Source organism: Myotis davidii, unplaced genomic scaffold (genome assembly GCF_000327345.1).
Source record: "Myotis davidii unplaced genomic scaffold, ASM32734v1 scaffold370, whole genome shotgun sequence".
Taxonomy (NCBI): Eukaryota; Metazoa; Chordata; class Mammalia; order Chiroptera; family Vespertilionidae; genus Myotis; species Myotis davidii.
In genome coordinates, this window is record NW_006288615.1 from 12,623,309 (window position 1) to 12,644,199 (window position 20,891).

The 20,891-nt window shown below is 39.9% G+C and overlaps 1 protein-coding gene across 1 annotated transcript in view; it reads right to left on the reverse strand.

Annotated features, from left to right (window-relative positions):
• Nucleotides 1-20,891, reverse strand: part of OSBPL6 (oxysterol binding protein like 6) — a 162,689-nt gene that overhangs the window by 27,431 nt on the left and 114,367 nt on the right. The window contains exons 6-13 of the mRNA XM_015561821.1: nucleotides 18,906-18,959; nucleotides 17,740-17,853; nucleotides 17,455-17,625; nucleotides 14,801-14,933; nucleotides 12,354-12,457; nucleotides 11,694-11,786; nucleotides 7,403-7,477; nucleotides 2,017-2,359 (exon numbers count right to left, since the gene is read on the reverse strand). Coding sequence (XP_015417307.1) covers nucleotides 2,017-2,359; nucleotides 7,403-7,477; nucleotides 11,694-11,786; nucleotides 12,354-12,457; nucleotides 14,801-14,933; nucleotides 17,455-17,625; nucleotides 17,740-17,853; nucleotides 18,906-18,959 — 1,087 coding nt within the window. The remainder of the gene's footprint in view (nucleotides 1-2,016; nucleotides 2,360-7,402; nucleotides 7,478-11,693; nucleotides 11,787-12,353; nucleotides 12,458-14,800; nucleotides 14,934-17,454; nucleotides 17,626-17,739; nucleotides 17,854-18,905; nucleotides 18,960-20,891) is intronic.

Sequence of the window (20,891 nt, forward strand, 5' to 3'; positions counted from 1 at the left end):
TCAAACAGCCCCTCTGCTCAAACTGCGAGACAAGATAAGCTACTCTCAAGGCTACATTCTTGCATACCCCTCCTCCCTGCTGTTTTTACAACTCAGGGATAATTCGCACCAAGGGGTCTCTAGTTAGTAAAAAGTTCCCTTCCCCCATCCTCTTCAAACACGCCTCTTTTGAAGTTTTAATAACTTTTATTCTAAGCATGTTTTACAGGCTTAGGAAAAATGCTGATAAGACACCTCCCTAGGACACCTGCCTGGACTGTCTCCTGAAAAACAAACCAACAATAATTTTTTCAAGACAACCTCCCTGATGTCTACTCAACTTCAGCCCCAAATTCCCCTCCCTTCCTTGTTGCTTAGTTACAGCCTCTGCTTAGAAGAGCAGGCTGCCGTTTACTTCTTGCCCTGTATTGATTAGCAATACGTGGTCCTTTCCCTTCAGGGAAAGTAAAATAAACTTCCTCTCTACATCTCTTCTTTTCATTGTGAATTCCTTCACACTCCGAATCACCAGCCACACCCTATCACTGCCAACAAAAAAACAGGCAGCTGATCTAGAAAGTGCTTACTAGTTCTCTTTGAGTTAGGAACTGATTTGGTCTTAAGAACAGTACCTGCAATCCTTTCTTAGCCAGGAATATCTTGATGTTAGAAGTATTTTGATTTAAAAGTAACAATAAAAACTCTAGTTCCCTTCCCAACTCCTGCATACCTAACAACATACATTGGTGTAATCTGAGGCAGTCTTTAATTTTAAATTACAAAAGGTTGAATTTACAACTCTCATCGTTACCATAACAGAATTGCTATAATATTCAAGATCTAAAAAGAGGAATTTCCTTATTTGAGAAAGGTTATTTTTTAGAAGTGGAAAATTTTAGCATAAAGACTGGCCCATATTAAAGAGGAAAAATGGTGGGATAACAAGGGACTCACAACCTATTGATTTATTGCTACATTCTCTCCATCATCAATTTGAAGGTAATAACTTGATAGCTGGAACACATCAATCCCACTGGCAGCTGTAAAAGCAGACTCAGTCATTTCAAAATCCATAATTCTTTCTAAAGGGTTCACTCAACAGTCATAGAGAAGCCCTTTCTTTTTCCTAGCACAGTTGAAAAGAAAATACGTTGTTTCAAAAGGCTCTAAAATTCTGTTGAAACTTGGATTTCCTGAAAGACTCAGGATTGCAACTATATTCACAAAGCTTTCCTGGGACTAACCTTCAAATGTACTCATCTCCCTTAGGCAGCTACTCACACTTGTCTCGTTCTACCTACTCCTACGCTCCCTCTCCCAATATGAGTAAAAGTTACTGGCTCTACTGACTGTAATCAATGCTATTTTATAAGCAAAATAATATTACTCTAGACTAGTGACAGAATTAGCATCCAGCTAAGAAATGTAATAAAGGTGTACTAGGAGTAAAAGAGCAGGTGAAAGAGGGTTGGCATTCCAACTGAGAAACCTATAGAGGAAAAGGGGGGAAGATGATTTAGCTTTGTTGTTGTAGGATAATAGAATTAAAGAAATATCTGATGGCATATCTGTGCTGATGGTTTGAGAATACAAATTTTTGTTGACTTCAACATTCCCAGCCGGCTGGCCTGGCTCAGTGGTTGAGAATCAACCTATGAACCAAGCAATTCCCAGTCAGGGCACACGCCTGGGCTGCGGGCTCCATCCCCATCGTGGGGCAAGCAGGAAGCAGCCGATTCATGTCTCTCTTTCATCAATGTTTCTATCTCTCCTCTCTCCCTCTCCCTTCCTCTCTGAAATCAATAAAAATATAGTTAAAACAAAAGCATTCCCAGAGGTGCCCTCCATGTGCTCCCTTTGGTTTCCTGCACCACCTGGCTCTTGAGTATTGGCTGAGATGTTCCATTTAACACACACTTTCAAGAATAATTTATAACCTGGCCTGTCCAGGATAACTCCTTTTGTCTTTCTTCCTTCCTCGCTGCCCCACCACCAATGACACTTTCTTTACTCAGTCAAAACAGTAAACCTATGATTTGTGTTGTCCCAAGATGTAGGCGTCGTATCCTACTGCATTCTGTATATGGAACTCCAACCAGTATATAAACCATTTCATCTTTCTCCATGACCACCTAGACAAGGATAAAGGAGTAAATGGCAACCTCTCGTCAAAGAAGAGTACTTCTTGAAAGGGCACGTTAGAGTTGGTGTTACCTTTCTGTGCAATTAGACAGAATTCTTCTTGAAGTTTTGTATAATCTGTTGAACTTTCCAGAGGGTCAGTGAGGTGGCTAGGGGGAGTCTGAAATTCAATGTCTGCACAAAGGTTGGGGTTGGAGGAGTGCAAGCGAACCGGTGACATGGTGGCACTGAAAGGAACCTGAAAGGGGAAGATACGAATCATTAATGAGCAACAGTGCACTGTGCATTCTCACACACAGAAAAGATCTCTTCCCGTCTTCCAAATAACAGATTCCTCCCTGGTGATACACACGGAGACACCCGGTACTCATTTACTTTGCAGGTGGTGGGGGTGGGAAGAAGTCTCATTTCCCATAGTGGATTTAGGACTGCGACTGACTCACTGGCTTGTCACTGGTACAGGGTGAGGGGACTTCAGAATGACAGCAAGGAAAGGCACAATTCCAGATAAGTTTCAGCTCTGAACCCACAGCTGTATCTAAAAAACCAATGGCAGAAAACGCTAGACTGTGACACGGCTGTCCTTGTCTTATAAGGTCTGTGTACTCGTGGCAGAGGACTTTTTATGCTCACTGCTTTCTGAGCTCACCCACCAGGTAAAAATTCAAGAGGTGCACATACAGGAAAATGTACTTGTCCCATAGCCATTAGATAAAACATAAATAAGTTTAGTAGTAAATATAATGGCTAAGAGAGACTCACAATTAAGTTTGAAATTGATTTATCAAAATCTTTGTAAATGACATATATATTGCATAATTTACTGTAGTTTACCTTTGTATCTTAACACAATGCTGTTACATGTATGAGCATGGCTTATTAACTGGCCAATATGGAAAAGCATTAAGTAAAAAAAAGTCATATTACTATAGATTTTTCCAAATGGCTAGAGATACTTCCCTGTCCAGGCTGGATCTGGACTAGATTTGTGATGGGTGAAGGCAAAGCACCTTGCCCTCTCCTTCTAGAACATTCTACCTGACCATTACAAATGCTGTCAGCCAAACATTCTTGAAAAAATACCAATTCCTCTTATAAATAAGACTAGTAACCTCCTCTAGCTCTTATTGCACAGATGTTCATTCAATTATCTTTAAGAGCCAGACTCTTAGACTCCTTTGCAAGCTGAATTTTATATAAATGATAGCATTACTCATATCCTCTATCTAACGGAAAATATGCTGTGGGAGGAAGAAACCAATATCTTGTCTGGTGTTTATGTATCTCAGAACCTTGTCCTTTCCCCCCGTTTTTTAATATTTGCTTTAAACTTCCTGACAGAAAAAAAGAGAGAATGAACATAAACTAGTGCACGTGCATGGCGGATACAGAGGCTAGACAAAGGAGTTGGAGAGAACCAAAAAATCTGACCGAGCTGCAGTTTGTGGATCTGGGTAAGGGCAGTTGAGACTGGACAGAGGGTCCTCTGGATGTAACTTTGCCTTGGTAGGAAGTTATATATCTCAAAAGATACCAAGGCTTCCTGGGGAAGGAAGTGAGCATGAAGCTTTCCCCCTAGATTCAGCTACCCTAACCATGTGAATGTATTATCTGAATCATTTGGTATCTGGATTTATCAAAGTAACTATCTCATCCTCCATGGGGACCTTGGCTGCACTGGGCTGGGAGATGTACACAGCTCCTTCACCTCATCAAGCTCAGTTTCTGACTGGCCACAGAAGAGACGCACATACACACAGCATACACACGATAACAGAGAAGCTATTTGAAAAAATGGAGTCCTTAGGCTTCATACTTTGCTGGAATCCTGTCCAGGTCACTTGTGAGAACAATAACTGAAGTCCTTTGGGGATGCTTATAAAGGAATGGGGTTTATATGGATGAGTATTTAAAGATAAAGGAAATTTCTGACCTTCACTGTAGTGATGCTAAATCTAGAAAGAGCAGTCAGTCCATAGCCTTCTAGGAGGGACAAGGAAAATCCATGGGAAGGGTAGTGGAGATCAGGAGGTCCTGGGGAGAGGCTGTACCTTGGGGAAGTGGGGAAGTCAGAAAGTTTCAGATTTAAGGATATGGTTTCCCAAGACAAAGAACTAGAAGAGCACTGAGAAACAGGAGCGTGGGTGTTGGGTGATGGGGAATGTAATGTGTTGATGATCAAGGAAAGGGGTTTTATTTACACTCGGTGTCCTCAACACTCCAAGGACTGGCCTGGCATTGAAGAGGGGTGTCATCCCTGGCATTGGAGAGAGGTGGGTAGGGAGGTGGCTGTGAGAGCTGGTGAGAGGCTTCGATGGGAGACATGGTACAGTGGAGGCCCAGGGAGCACAGTGAGGACCCAGCTTGTCCCTGAGATCACAGCCTCTCTATTAAAATTTGGAATCAGATTCTCAGAAGAAAAACATAAACTATAAATTTATATTTTGAACATGATGGAAGTTTAAATTGGCAATTAAACCAGTCAAAGTAGGTTTGTATATAACTCGCAGGGAAAGACATCTGGAATGCTGCATTCCAACTGCATTCAGGCCCCTGGGGTAATGAAAACTAATTTTTATATGTTTCCTACTGAAAATGTTTATATTGATATCTTCTTTGTTGTTGTTGTTAAAAGAAGTACATGGAATGAGCCATCTGATAGAATTCATGAAACGAAGTTGAGAATACAAAGTGGAATGTATTAATCTAACTCTAATTGAGTATCTCTTCAGTCTGGGGACTTAGTATTTTACTCATCCATCTAGGTATTATGGGATTACAAAGTTCAAGTGGCAACTAGGTTCTCCGTCAGTGATGGCTGGAATGGGAGCTGTCTGCAGCTCTCAATGTTTGTACCCAGAACCCTCAGCACTGAATGTGGCCTTTGCAGCCTGCTCAGGAAAGAAATAGAGGGCTTTCCTTGAAACCCTGAGACAGGGAGGAAGCCTGATCCTGGAATGTTCTGGTACCAATGACCACAGCTTGGACTGGAGATGCTTTTAACACATGTCCGTGAAGAAATTAAAAGACAAATGGATTGACAGGGAGCTACTGGCACTGAAAGTTAGCAATGACAAATATGTATGAATAAGAGAAAACACAACAGCAGATCTAAGTGCCGATGACTCACAGAGCCAGTAGCAAGGTCTGCTGCTGTCATTCTGCGTTGTGTGTACAGGGACCCCATGGGGAGTGCTGACTGCCTGGGACGCTCAGAGTCCATCCATGCAGAGGGGCCAGTGTTTCTCCTTCTCCACCCCTATTCTGTTGGGTCTGGCTGATGTTGCAAGTGGACCATTTGGGCATTGGTGCTAGGGAACAAGAATAAATCTCTGAAATATCTCCTTGGGTGCACTTTTCATTGGCAGCCAATCTCAGCTGCCCCAGACACCCAAGTGGGCAAGAAAAACGAGTGACCAGTAGTCATTTGGAAGAATTATAAGTAAAAGGTACTAGCAGGTTAGGATGGGTTCAAAATTGGTGGGATAACTTTAGTGTTGGGAAGAGGAAAGAGAGACACTGTAATAAAAGAAATAGGGTGAGTCACTAGTGTCAGGTCACTGAGTTATGGGTGAGGGGCCAAGGGGGCCGGCTGAGGGTCCTGCTAGATGTTGCTATGTCGGATGTGCATGAAGTTATAAATTTCAGAGGGTTTAGAGTAACTCCCTCCTCCCCAAGCTATTCTTGAATTCATTGCTAAATGTTGCCAGTAACTTTTCTCATTAGATGCATCTAGGTTATTCTTAACTTCTATGGTCACGGCTACCCTGAGAAGTATGCATGAATACTTTTATCTTTTAAAAGCCTTTTCTATTCTCAACTTTAAAAAAATATAAACCCATTCTATTCAAATAGGTTCTATTTCCAGCTTTATTATATTCACTATATGTATCTGCCATTAAAAAATGAACACAGTGGAAACATTCACTTCCCTACATGCCATCTTAGAAGTACATTATTTAAGGAAACATTAGTATTTTCCTTTCTGTGCTGAGACTCTGTTCCCTAATAATCACCTGATTTTTGTATTTATAAATGAAAGATTACATTTAAGAATTATTTAACTGATTATACATCTCTTTACCATGTAGGTGGCATGTACTTTATTCATCTGCATTTGAGTATATGCATAAGATATACATTAACATGAAACTGATTTCAATAATTTGTTTGTTCTAAAATCCAAAAAATGTGAGTTTAAGAGTCAGTCCCCTAATAAATTCCAAGTCACTGGTTCATTTCATAATCAAAGCAATTCTGTTTCTCGAACAATCCAGCTACGTACCTCAATAAAATGCAAGAGTCAGTTGCCAATCATAAAGTAGAAAATCAATCTTTGCACCAGTACCCATCTCCTATTAATACAACAAAAACCTTTCCATATTTATAAGAAATTCTAATCTTAAAATATACTCCACCACTAGCAAGAGTAAAACTATTATTAACTTAAGATACTATCTAATAGCCAAAAAACCAACATACATAATTGTTACGAACTTGCACTCTATTAATTTTATCCAGCAAGGGGTTCTTGTATTTGCAAGTTCTACTTTGTGCTCCATATGGACAGTTGACTATTCTGCACACTTTTCCTTTTTAAATTTGTTATTTGCCTTATCTGCTTCAGTACTTCCTCTGTCCTCCTAATATCCTTCCATTAAAAAAGAAAAGCCAAACCAACCTCTATATATGGATTAAACATCATCTAACTTTGTGGTTGTTCTGCTTTTATTATATTTTCTGATTTTCAGCTTATAAACAATTTTCCCTCGCTAAGTGTAACTCATGTAGCCATTTGGAGATGACATAAAAATTCACCTTTTCTTGCCCTCTCATGTCTATATTCTCACATCCTGTTCAAATAGTCACACAGCTACCAAAAAAAGCATAATTTATGTCTGTAGTAACATGACTTTCCTGAGAAAAACAGAACTCAGCGAAGGCTCCAATGTCAGTATGGCAAACACACAAACAAACAAACAATATTGTTTAAGGAAATCCCACACCACAAGTTTTGCAACCTTGCACTGAAATTATTTCTTAAAGGACAGCAGAAAGGGAGAACTGGATTGTGGAACAGTTTACCAACTCACACACCAATGTCCGTGTCCACTCCTGCCATGCAAAGGCACCCAGGGAGCATGCGAAAGCTATACCAACGCAGGAATGAGCCACGTTTGATGCGGCCACACACAAGCGGCAACATCAGGACGGGGGAGGCGGCACACGCACACAGCTTCTCAATGTTATAAATGTCCCCTTGAGATTGGGATCCACTCACTGTTGTAGCCACGGCGGCTGCTAGCCTCTGCCGGCGCCGGGTTGAGCCGAACTGGCTCTTCACAGATGGCCCTTCCTGACGGCGAATGAGAGAAGAGGAGGGAGGAAAAAACACGGGGTGAGGCAGAGAGAGGGCAGGGTATGGGAGGACGGGAGATCATCAGACACGGGCGAGGGAGAGTTTTTAACAGAAGTCGACTTTTCCTAAATCTTAGCATTAAAAAGAGCTCTAAGGGGCATTCGGGCTGTGGGAAAAGTTCATCCTTCTCATCACAGAATAACCAAACACATAAGTCTGTTAGCTAATATCGCCCCCACCCCAAAAAGAGATGGAAAAGCATACACTGACAAATAGCTTGTGCTTTCAAGGTAAAAATACATTTGCACACTGTTTTATTCATGCAATGTTATATAAAGTCAAAAGGCATTCACTAAATGGAAGCAAAAAAAAGAAAAGTTCAGGAAAAAGCAATTAAAAAAATAATGTGCAAAAATGAAAACGAACAGGTTCTCATGGGAGCTTCTGTTGACCAGGCAGAATGTTTTTGTTTCCTGATGGGAGGAAAAAGTCAGGGGCGGGGATAGCAGAAATCTTCAACTCCCCATGTAAACCCTTCCTATGAAGCTCTCTCTGAAATTCCACATTAGGGATGGCGTTGGGATTTTCAGGTTGAGTAATTTTCCAAGCAGGTCCCCATAGCATAAGAAAAAAAATCTTCGGTTTTCTCTGTGTGTGGGGACAATGCCTACAAAAATCAGCCATGGAAACCTGAAAGCATAGCTTTCATTCAGTGATGTGCACCTGTGCATAAACTGGTGGAAGAATCCCTGAGCTTTCTTTCTTTCTCTCTTTCTCTTCTTGGGCGGGATTAAGGAATAGTGACATTTCCTTCTAACCACTCAACTCTGCCTCCATTGGCCAGATCCTGGCTCTTCAGGGCTGTGAGCAATATTTTTGATGCCAGTTAACTGAAATGCACTTCAGAGCCACCAAACAGCCCAGATAGAGAAAAAGAGCAAGACTGCTTTAGTCATTAACAATAGAAAAATATTTTAAATCCCTTTATCTCCAATTCTCTTTATATTTGCCAAGTTACAATCACATTTCTCTTCCAAGTTCTTAAATCTGCGTACGTATATGATATGTACATATGTCATTTGTTTTCCACCAAAAAATTTTCTGTACAAAATCCCTGTATGTTTAATGTAGTAAAAAAGAACTTATTTTGAGCCTACAGTGTAATCTGAGCATCTGTGAGATCTAAGATGGCTACAATGAACGACATCCAGTCATTTATCTCCTACTCATACCTCCTATTATTCCTCCTCTCCAACAACTAGGGATCTAGTATGTAATTCATGCTATTAGCAACACAGGAAACTGGCAGCTCTCTTTTGTACAGCAACCCTTTAAAAATCATTCTGTTCTTGCAGTTAAAACACAGTCCAACTGTTACTGTCCAAGGATGATATTGGAATTTTTATTAGAACCAGAAAACTTGAAGTTGGGGAGACAGGAAGTCCTTTTTCTAAAAGGTAATCTCCACAGCACCTTCTAGGACAAATGCTGCCTTCAGTGAGTTACACAACGGACTCCTGAGGCTAGCTTCCCAATGGCTTCTCGTGGAAATACGGTCATAACCTTCACATTCAAATCAATAGCACAATCTAACAACCTATGTAAGAATAAGCAATTAAACAAGCAGTATAACATGTTCATTTTTACTCTCCTGGGGTCCATTTTTCAAATGATCTCTTTTATAATTATTTCAAAATGAAAACTGCTACAGAATGTTGAATGCAAATTCAGTGAAAGCACCAATAACAACAATAGCAATAACAATAACCGCTACCATCAACAGTCTAGGTTCATTCACAAATGGCTGGTGTTCTAAAAGTTACAAAAAGGGGATGGAAAATGAGCCACTCACAAAGCCTCTCAAGTTGGCTGCAACAGTGACTATCAGAGCGAGTGGTTCAAGGAGTGAGATGACTATGGGCCCAAACAAGTACGTGGCACCATCAGATGGAATTCCCATGGTCAAGAAACACTTAAAACAGGAGGGAAATCCTGTATATTAGAGTGGGAGGAGGTGGTAACCCACGACAGTAAAAAATAAATGTTATGTCTTTGTGTAGGTAAAATGCTGATGAGTAATGGCATTTATATTGATCATAGTCACTCCTGGTTGATTTTATGGTTTCCCCAGCCTAAGGGATCCTGGAAGGCCTGTTGGTTTGAGTGAGCAGAAAAGGTCCAGAGGTGGTACCAAATTCTGCAGCCTTCCCCCACCATACCTTTTGTTTTACCAGTCAGCCCATGTGGAAGTAGGGTCTCTCTGGGAATGATTCATAGCTTACTGCTAGCCCCAAGTCTGTTTATTTCCAGTTGGAGATGCAATTAAATCTACTTTTGTAAGTTTCAAGTTTTCTTTGAGTGGGAGGATGAGCTGATCCCAATTCCCCTAAAAAATAATTAATCCAGAATCACAGGGCCATTTTGTTATACTTTTGGTAAAACAAAAGCAAAGCAAAACAGCATAAATAAAAACTTAAAAACAAAAAAGCTCCCCCCAAACCTCCCAAAAAATGCTGCAGGGGTATGAATGAAGCATATTTGCCTGCTTTTTTGAATAATTTCTTTAAATGACTTAAAAAAATCTTCATAAACTTCCTGCACATTGAAAAGCACAGCCTGTAACGATGGGTATTCAGAGTTCATCCCATTTCCTTCAGGAAAACTGAGCAATATGGGGACTATGGTGGCCTCGTGGCCACACAGGGTGGCTAGGGGCACTGCACTCAGACTCACTGAGAACCATTCAAGACAACAGCTGTGAATGGAAATCTGTTCAATGGCAAACCTTATAAAAACAAGATTAAAATAATTGCTAATTATAATCAACAATTTTTATAATGGTTCCTTTACCTGGTTATAATAACCATAGACACCAGGATTTAAAAAAACAAACAAACAAACAAAAAACAAACAACCAGCCACAAAACTAGACAATCATGTGCTCAAAACAAATGAAACTGCCAAAAGCAATTTTAGGTAATTTTCTTGTGAAGTCATTTGGCACATTTGTCTCTACAGTACTAATTTTCTGAATAGAGGGGAAAACATACTGAACAAAGGAACACAAGAAATTGTGTTCAGAAAATGTGGACATTCTAAATAAACCATAAATTTTTAGTGCTTATGAAAACTTATTTTCAAAAACATCAGATTAGCAAGGAAAGCAACAAGGAGTTTGTTATTTACACATTCAGAGTTATGGCACAAAAATGTTATCAATAAAGTCAGAATTAAAGAAGAATTAGTTATTTATTCAGAAGACATTGACGAATTCCACAAAACAGTTCCCTTTACCTTTGTATTAGAAAATAAATAGATTTATAGTGCAATAGAAAGCAAAGCAAAGTCATAAGTTGAATTTTGATTGTGCCAGGCAAGAGTCCTTTATAATATACAGCTAGGATCAGAGTATTAGAGATTCTAGTTTAGAGATCTAAAAATAATATAATTTATGGCATAAGAGGTTTTAGGCATTTACCATATTTAGTATCATTGCAATAAAATAACAAAATAGGATCTTATTTTAAAATTATTCATATTAAATAAATAACATTGAAAATAAATTTAAGTTAAGTTTATTATGAACAATTAAGACTCCAGTTCAGATTTTAAATGTGATTGATGATGGCCAAATAATATCTATTTTATAGAATTATGAAATTTTAGAGTTGGAAGGGAATTCAGAAATCATTACATTAACTCCTTTACTTTACCCAGGAACAAATAGAAGCCCAGAAAATTTCAGAGAAATGCATAAAATTATATTGCTAGGAAATCACAGTAATCAGGCTAGATCCCAGGTTTATTGATTTTCAATCTATTGTAGCTCTCACTCTTTTATTGATAGGTACAAATTTGGCTCTTTTAAGATCTATTATATAAAAATGAGTGTTCATTACAACCCACTGAATAGTCAGTTGAGATTTTTAAAATGACTTTTTAAAAGATATATTGTAATGGTTCTAAGGCCATAACAGAATAAAAATGCCACTTTACATCCATATTAAATAATTTTTACCTTTATTTTACATTCTTTTTACTTAGATCAGAGTACAAAGGATAGATTTACCTCTATTTTGGATAACATAACAGTCTGAAAAGCACTGGGTTTAAAGCAGTTAAGCTGCTGTAAACCTTTTAATTTCCATGAACTGATATGTAAAGACTATAAAAGTATGAAAAAATATGAATGGAGGAAAAGTAAAGTCTGTACCTGCAGTTGTATTTTTGTATCTTTGCTGACACTTTTTGTTCTCCATCTTCTTGTGACCCGCTTGTCTTTCTTTGAAATATCTACACAGTTAGCCTACATTATACAAACAGTTAAAAGCAACAAAGTATTGTTAAGTTCACACATATACAAAACAGGCCTAGACAAAGAGAGCAGAGCAAGTTAGTCTAGACTCACCGTTAGACACCTAAAGCAACAAGCCAAGAGAAGGCATTATCTGATGCACAGTGGGCATTCAAAAGCAAAGATGAGAACTTAAATATGTTTTTCTGCTATCCAAAATGAAAGCAGGATTAGAGATCTGTAGCATTTTTTTTTCCTACGTGAAAAGATGGTAATAATTCTGAGAGCAGAGCATCTAAGTTATACCTTCAAGGCTATCATTTTTAATGTAACACAGATATAGATGAATGATTCAGATTTTTATTTTTTCTAGTTTGTATTGAAATGTAAGACATTTCAAATTAGACATCTAACCACAATGGCACCAAGATTCCAAAATACTAAGAATGATTCCAGAATAGAAACTAATCTACATTGTAGTTATTTCCCTTTAATGTTACTTTAAACATTTATGGAACAATTTAGTAAAAATTCCGAGCTAATATCTTAAGGTCCTTTTACCAACAGTAATATGTTTACCTGCATGTCAGTAAAGTTGGGTGCTGACTGAGTTCTCTGAAGTATTTCCAAATTTTGCAGGAGTTTGCTAAGTTCCACAAGGTTTGACTGGCAGTGTGCAAGGTCTAACAAAAACCAGAAATAAAAGTATGTTAGCATTGGGCAGGGAGTGGTGGTGGTGGTAATAAATCTATCCAAACAGTGGCAAATATGATTAGGCAGACCCGTGTTTATATATAATGGTGATACTGGCAAATGAAAGAGAAAAAAACCCACACAGACCCTTCTCTGGCTTAGAACCATAAAACCATTGATTATCATTAGATGACTTCAAAGTGCACTCCTGCAAATTAGCAGCTATTAGTGTAGAGAGCCATTAAATTGTAGAGAGCCAGACCAATTGTGTATGCTTCCTTTCCTGCTCAGGTGCCCTTGTCTCACAAAAACACACTCCAGGGAACTTTACCAGTCGTATGGTTTTACTGTTAAGAACCTGTCTACCAGGAGGGCCAACGCGGGGAAAAAGGGGGGCATCTGTAATACTTTCCACAATAAAGAAAAATTTTTTAAAAAAGGACCTGTCTACCTGTTCCTCAAATAGTTTACAAGGTGACTTCTTGGAATATGGGTGGAGGCAAAGTCAAGTTCAGAAAAATAAGATGGAACACAGAGTCAGGTGAATGTATTTATCTTTAATTTAGCTCACAACAGTGTGGCCATGCATGATTTCTTTAGAATCTAGTGGAGATGTTACACTCAACAAAACTAAAGATTCTCAGAGTGTGTTGCTGGGCCCAACAGGAGTGGCATCACCTGGGCATGAAGCCCATTCTGTTTGAATGGCTTAGAATGAAGAAATAACTTTTAATTTTATTTTTAATTTTTTGATATATTTAAAAAATGAATGTTTAAAGATCTGCACATTGAAATATCACACACAAAAATGACATTTAGTATGTGAAATTCAATACCGTCAAGGATATTGAGTTATTAGTATTATTTACTCAATTGGTGATATTATGAACATGGCTCCCAGTTATGTGATGACTTCTGCATGTGTACTGTTTATGAAGAGGCATGTGTATAAATCTGTAAAATTATAAAGTGGTCGCTCTTATTTTTGTGGCAGTTGGTGAAAATTTCACTTATATTTGTTTCTCATTAAATCTCAAAGATCTGAATTGTTACAAATTTGGTATAGGCAACAAAATATTACTGTTAAATATGGCTAAAGATTAGCTGGGTCAAATGACAAAGGTAGTTGTAGAGGTTTTTGACATTTTTGGCAGATTTTTTTTTTTTTTTTTGGTCACTATAAAATAAAATAGAGAGGTAAAATACTAAGACTCTTCATAGAGGACTGAGAATCCCTGCACAGTTCATGGAGAGCAATTCATCTGAAGGCTAGGCCACACCTTAGTCCCTCCTTTTAGCAGCATTTGCCTCAGGATGGAGCCCAGGTTGGCTGTTCAAGTGCTGCTATTGTCCCTCCAGGGAACTCTTGGCTATCAATGGCCTTACATTTCTTCAGAGAGGGAAGCACCCAATGAAGGTGGGAGGAAGCGAATAATGGAAAGGCCAGTGCCCCTTCCCCCTTTCAGGGGAGGCAGCGCCTGTGTATGCCCCATCTCCTTCCCTTTATAGAAAACAAGGGAAAGTGGCTCTGAAGGGCAGGAACCAGAAGATAAAAGGAGAAAAATGAGGGAGAAACGCAGTGCACAGAAGGAAGGAAGGGGTGAGAGGGAAGGAGAGAAAAAAAATGGCTAAAAGGAACCTATACTTCAACTTGCCTTTTAAAAAACAAAATTATATCACAAGCAAGGTGCTGGTGAGGTGATTATCTAACATTGTCTATCTATGGAGTCTTCTATCCAGTTAATATTATATTCATATTTCTTAATAATTGTGATTACCCTACAGATGGAGAAGGCTTCTGGAGACTAAGAGGCTCAGAGATGGCAGAGTGAGGGAATCACTGTTAGTTCAGAGTATTTCATAACTGATCCACAGTGGAACACCTCCAACAGGTAACTAGATATAAGATACAATATAATTTAGCTATTTATTGCAAGCAAGGCAATGCACAGATGTGATGGAGTGATGGGGCAGAGAGTCAAGGAGTGAGGGTGGAGGGTACTCCTGGGGCAGCACTTCTCCCATGGTTGCCCCAGGGGTCAGGGACTGGGAGGCTAAGGAAGGCAGAAGGGAAATGGAAATGAGATGAGGTGAGAAGGCTGAAGAGGTGGAGGTCAGGGTAAGGACGAAACCAGGTTCAGTACTTGTGAGGGTGCAGAACTGACAGGTAGGAGGCCCAAGTCATGGGAAGAAGGACCTGGTGTATAAAAATAAGAAAAGAAAAGAAAAAAAACAAGTCGAGTCATCAGGGAGGTGGAGGAAGTGAAAGGTGCAGCACCCTCGATTCACCTCCTTTGTTTCTGTTGCTTGGCTTATGCTGGGTAAGTACTAACCTTCTGCACACCTGTCCATTTCTTCCGAGTCCTGTAACCAGGCTGCCACTTTGCTCTGGCCGGTGGTGCAGGTGACAGGGAGGCTGTTACTGCATGGCAAGGGGGACTGCCATGAACAGCTGTTTGGTTGCATCTAAAATAAACAACAACAAAAACTGAAGTTAAGCAGAAACAGTACATTTAAGTGGTTTAAAAAAATACAAGTACTCTCAAAAGACCATTTATAAAGAAAGGAAGAAAGGGCACAATCAAAATATGGAGAAAGCCTCTTGGTTAAATGTGGTACATGCTCAGTGAAGCCAAAATTCACAAACACTAACAACACTTTCATCAATTGCTTTCTCTGTTATACCAGGACACTGAATGGGACAACACTCAAGTAGGTTACATCTCATACTCTCAGGGACCTGCCGACTCAAATTCCCAACGATGTTAAATTACTCTATCAGTCGTATTGGATACAGTGTCCTCACTGCAGACTCAACTCATGATGGAAGGCCCATTCCCTTACAAAAGCTCTCTGTGTGCTCATGATCAGCTCAAGATCGAGGTAGTCACCTGTGATTCCTAATTACTGTACATTATCCATCAGCAAGTAACCTTGCAAATGCTTTGAATGCATACTGAAAAGTCTAGTATATAAAAAGGTAGTCTTGCCAAGTTTATTACTTAAAGCTGATATACTTCCCATGGAAGGTATTTTATGGGAAATAAAGTTGTATGAACTATGTAGATACTACAGTGAGTACAGTAAATGTTCAGTGGGGGGGGGGGGGGGGGAGAAAGCAGAAAGTTATTTTCCCAAAAGCTGAAACAACTTTAAAACTCCATATTTAATTTTGCTTTTTAATTTTCGATTACAAGTGGCTGTGTCTCTTCTAATTTATTCTGAAGTGAAGGATGCTCATACATAGCCAACACAGACTTATTTGTTACCCACACTGGGCCACAAAGCAATTAACATTCAGAAGTCTCAGGACTTGATACTCAGAATGCAAGCAGTGTTAAGAGCTCTCCTCAGACTTTATTGCATTTTGATAAATGTATTGGGAATTTTTCACTGAGTTAGATCTAAGAGAATGTCATTCATAACTAGGGCAATAGATCTCCTATGAAAACCAGAGCTAAAGAGCTTTCTTATTTCAAGGCAAACAGTGGGGAGGATTTAGTTTCAGCTCTTTGTTCTTGGATATCACCCAAGTGATTTAATAAATAACAAAAGGGATGAAAATAATGTATCTTTTATCAACACTCTGTGCCAAAGATGCAGGCAGAAGCTGGAACCATCAAAGGATTAAACATTTCTATTTTAAAAATATCCAGCAGGGATACATTTCTTGTTTAATTTGGACTGACTCTGGGATTCATTCTATCCTGTGGGGAGAAGGCAGGAGGAAGGCAGGAGGCTCAGAGAAACTTGGGGGTTATGTTGAGCATCTTGTGTTGGGTCATTCAGTAAGTGCCCTGTTTCCCAACCCTCTGATCTCCTGGTTCACCCAACACCTCCTTCCTAGGACTGATTAAATAGCCTTGCCAAGGCTACAACCCGAAAGGTTTCAGAGCCTACGAAATACTTGAGTAATTTCCATTGAGATAATAAAAACTGAACACAGAAATGTTTTATTTACTCTGATTTGATTAGTCTTACAGTTGATGTTTTTCAATGCTTTGCAAAGAAAACTTAGATATATGTACTATATACACCCTTATATGAGAAAATAGAGAAAGGGGGATTTTCACTGAAACATTCTCAAATCCAGCTCCTGGCGGCAGCCAGTTATTCACAGATGTCCCTGTTCTCAATGTCAGGCGCCGAGTGGAAAGCTGGAACACCCCTGGGCAGGGCCAAGTGGCTCTGGTTCAGAAAACTTAATTATCGAGTCAAAGGCACAAACAGCTGTCTCCCTGCCTGTGGTCTTAACCTTGATTTTTAATAGGCAACACCTCTAGTTTTTCAGCAACACAGAAAATGAACTCTTTCTACAGTCCAAAGAACAACTTCGGTCTTCCGCACTCTGGGACCCAGAATAATGGAAAGGAAACTGAGAGGTGAGGACTCAGATCCTGGCTCGGCTGTTCAATGGCCACATAACACCTGGGAAAATTCTGTTCTGTCTCTGAGCTTTCGCTATATTAAAGATTAGAGATGAATATATGTCAAATGCCTAACACTGCCTGACTTAGTGGGCTGCTGCTCAGGTTGTTGGCAAATTCTCTAGCCCACTTGCATTAACCTCAGGGGGAAATTTACTCGTCTCCCCCTGGGTCATGTATGTATTACATCTCAAGGCAAAAAAGCAAGTTTCATTTTCAAAACTTTGTAGTCTTCCTATTACCACCCAGGAAGACATCAATTTCTAGGTGCTAATTAATCAAATGTTCGCCCCACTTCCAAATATTCTTAAAAAGCTGTAGAAAATCAGGTTGTAGTCCATTCGTAAAAAGGAAAAGCAACCATTAATTCTCTCGGTGATCCACATATCCACCTGATCCGTACTTGTTATTAACTTTGATGCCAAACGTCACTACTGTCTTCTGAGAGCTACTTTACAAAGAAGATCATCTCTTTTGGGTTGGTCAAATGAGACTCTGTTATGGGCCTACATAACTTTCCAAGCAATTTCTGGGCTGACTTTTATATTTCTAAGACACACCTTTCCATCTACGACGGAAACGTTAGCAGCTGGTGAGGATTCAGCTGTGGAGGTTGAAGGAAATATGTGAAAACTCGCATCTCGTGGCGACCTCACAATCTCATTCTGCCGGTACAGGCGATGGTGGCGCAGTTTGGAGACCCACGCATCAAACCAGTCCTGGGATTTCACCTGAAACAATGAACAAGAGGAGAAGGTAGTGGTGAAACCGATGCTCTGTTTACCACTGATACAGGCGAGTGATTTCCTCGGGTAATGGCAGAGAAACCTGAAAAGCAACTCCACCTTCAAATGATAGATGTGCTCTTCTGTGTCCAGGTCTATCCTCCGGGCTTTCTTTTTAATAGACATGACCGAGAGTCCGACATCGATGCTTCCGTGGACCTTCCCTTTCTGAATCTGAAATATTTAAAACACTAGTAAAGAGGCTGGAAGGATGGATGATGTGTTTCTGCACGGAAGTGAGCTTAATGACACCTTTAACTTCTCTTCAGAAAGGGAAAAAGGTTCGGGTTCTGAGGTGAAGGTCCTTAACCTGAGGACTGTTGAAGTTGCCATGACTCCACACCAATTTCAGTAAGACTATCCAGCTCTTACTCCTGTTTCTGGCATAACATATAATGTCCCTTTTTTATAATTCTAAGTTGTATAACTTATATCCCCCAAAATATGTCTTTAATGGTTCTTAAAATAACTGTGGTCCATCTTTGACCTACAGCCCAGAACCGTCCCCAGATAATCTGCTAGCAGACAGCTGCTGGGCCAGAACTGGGCAGCTGGGACCAGAGAGCACAGAGCAGCCCGCTCTTCATTCTGGCTGCCCTCGTCTGACCAAGGACACACAGCGATTCAGTGGAAGAGATGAGAACAAAACTGAACTCTTATTTCCCCACACCACAATGATAAGGAGGGCATTTTCTGGTTTTGCATGCAAACAACTACTTTCTACAGTAAAGAAAAATAAATAGGATTAATTTTAGTAAGTTGGGATTCCCAAGATAAGAGAATGTATGATATGAAATAGAAATGAAGTTCATAAGATAGGTATTAAAAGGACATCGACAAGAACAAAGGTTGCTTTAAATCTCAAACAGCACATAAAGCATAGTTTATTAAAATGCAGAAAAAAAGCCCATTTGGGTTTTCTCTCCAAGACGAAAAGTTGATTTTTGTTCGTGTGCTACTTTTAGGTTTAAGCTTGCTTGGAACAACAGACAGCACAATAGTGAAATTAAATCTTCATGCACCAGTTTGAGATTTTATGTTAGCTTGAGCTGAAGCCTAAAACACACCTTCCATGCAGCATGGAAGTCTGGTAGCGTGTTAAATATTACAGGCACAAAAATGAACAAAGCTGGTAGCTATGGCACAAGGCTGGCACAGCTGTGGTGTGTACACACTTCAAGCAAATTCTACATCAATCTTTGACACATGCCTTGTGTGCTACTTACATCAAGTGGTGCCTTTGAATACTTTAACATTCCATTATCCAGGACAAAAAAACGCTGCAAGAACCAAACAACCCCCAGTTATTGTACTTTAAATTATATAAGACATTCACAAGTGTGGGTTACTGTTGCCTGGCATTTAGTAAACAATGTGTTTATCATTTTAATATATAAGTTGTGTACTGTTAACCTACTTGGTTTCTTTTACACACAATGCGGTGGAGCTGAAATCTTTTCACCATGTTTTTCTTAACAGGGGTGGCTATGCTGGGTGGAGGGTGTGAATCTTGGGACCTGTAGCTAAGACTTTCTGAATGAATCATATGGGGATTTTTTTTTTTGAAAGTGAGAAATAAGAATAACCTGAGTTAGGTCACAGAGATTTTGTAAGGAGCTTGGGAATTTCTCAGTCCTGTATTTCCCTGGGTATCATGGGTAATTCCTGAAAATGCTCATGTCTGTCACAGAAGCCAGTGGACTGGGTCTGTGATTAATGAGTGATCTGGAAAGTTGCCTTAGCAATATGTTTGCATCTCTAATTTGCAAAATTCCTGCAGTGTACTATTATTAAAAGAGATAAGTATTTCTTAACTACATTAAGGGTTTAAAATATGAGGGGCTGGGGGAGGGGAGGAATCTTTTGGGCAATTTTTGTCACCTTCAAGATACTCCTGATCCAATTCAAATGCATGCAGCCACTTTTGCTCCACAAACACTCAGGAACTCTCTGTTGTTGATTTCCTTTCCAAGGGCAATTGACAAAAGAACAAACAGCTCCCAGGACCCAATCAAACAATGAGTTCAGTGCCCTCTTCTAGTCCCTACAGATGCAGGGAGTCTTTCTGTTGCTGGAAAATTACTCTGCTGGGAAGTTTTTATGTGATTCAGGAACTCTTAGCTGCTGAGGTAGCAGGAAGTCAGGCTGGGGACACCCTGCATGGAACTCACATGGGACCCCTTTGTTATAGGTTAGGGGTGGCAACAAGTAAGCACCGGAAGAAAGAATCTCTACAGCTGAAAAACACTTGATTACTGGAATCCCATAATGTGGGCAGTCAAATGGGCTGATACTTGAATAAATATCTGATGGCACGAGAGACCAGGAGAAAAGGTTATGCGAGGGAGAACCTCCCACTATTTATGTAACGAAATGTTCAAAGGCATGGTCCAGAAAGAGCTGCAGTTGAACCACAGCCAGTTTGCTGAAACAGGAACTGAGAGTGCTAAATAAGTTTGCAATTCAATTCAAATTGGTTTATTTGACCCCCCCCCCCCATTTTTCCATTTCTATCTATTAAAGAATTTTAGCAGGGATAACCTATATGATGGTCACCGAAAAAGAGAGTAGCAGGGCCACTGATTTGAGGAACTGTGAAGTGGTAAGGTCAGAACAAAAGGCAAAAAGCTGATCAAAATCCAAGGAAGAACAGGGTGGAGAGAAATCCTGGCATTGGGAGAATATTAGGGGTTCAGGGGAGACTGTCAAGTGAGAAGGAATAGTTGTGGGAGCCTCTTTAGCCTGCTTTTACGTCACCCTCAGAGATAGAGGATTGAGCAACATTCCCATTGGTTAATTTTTTAAGTCTTCCTTTTTTAAAAAATATGCTTTTGATTTCAGAAAGAGGAGGGGAGAGGGAGAGAGGGACAGAAACATCAATGATGAGAAAGAATCTTTGATCGGCTGCCTCCTGCTGGGGATTGAGCCCAGAATCCAGATATGTGCCCTGATTGGGAATTGAAGCGTGACCTCCTGGTCAATGCTCACCCACTGAGCCACCCCAGCCAGGCCAAGTCTTTCCCTTCAAGTGGAAAAAGTATATTTCTTCAAGGATTTTATAATCCATAACCTCCCTGTTTGGGGCCGATGGGCAGCTACCACCAGCCAATAAATCCGTCTGCCCTGAGGTGAAATCCATGGGCAGATGTGGCAAGTAGAGGAGCCTGTTCTTTCAGTGATTTGAGGTGCTGGTGGTCTGCCAAAGGGCTGAC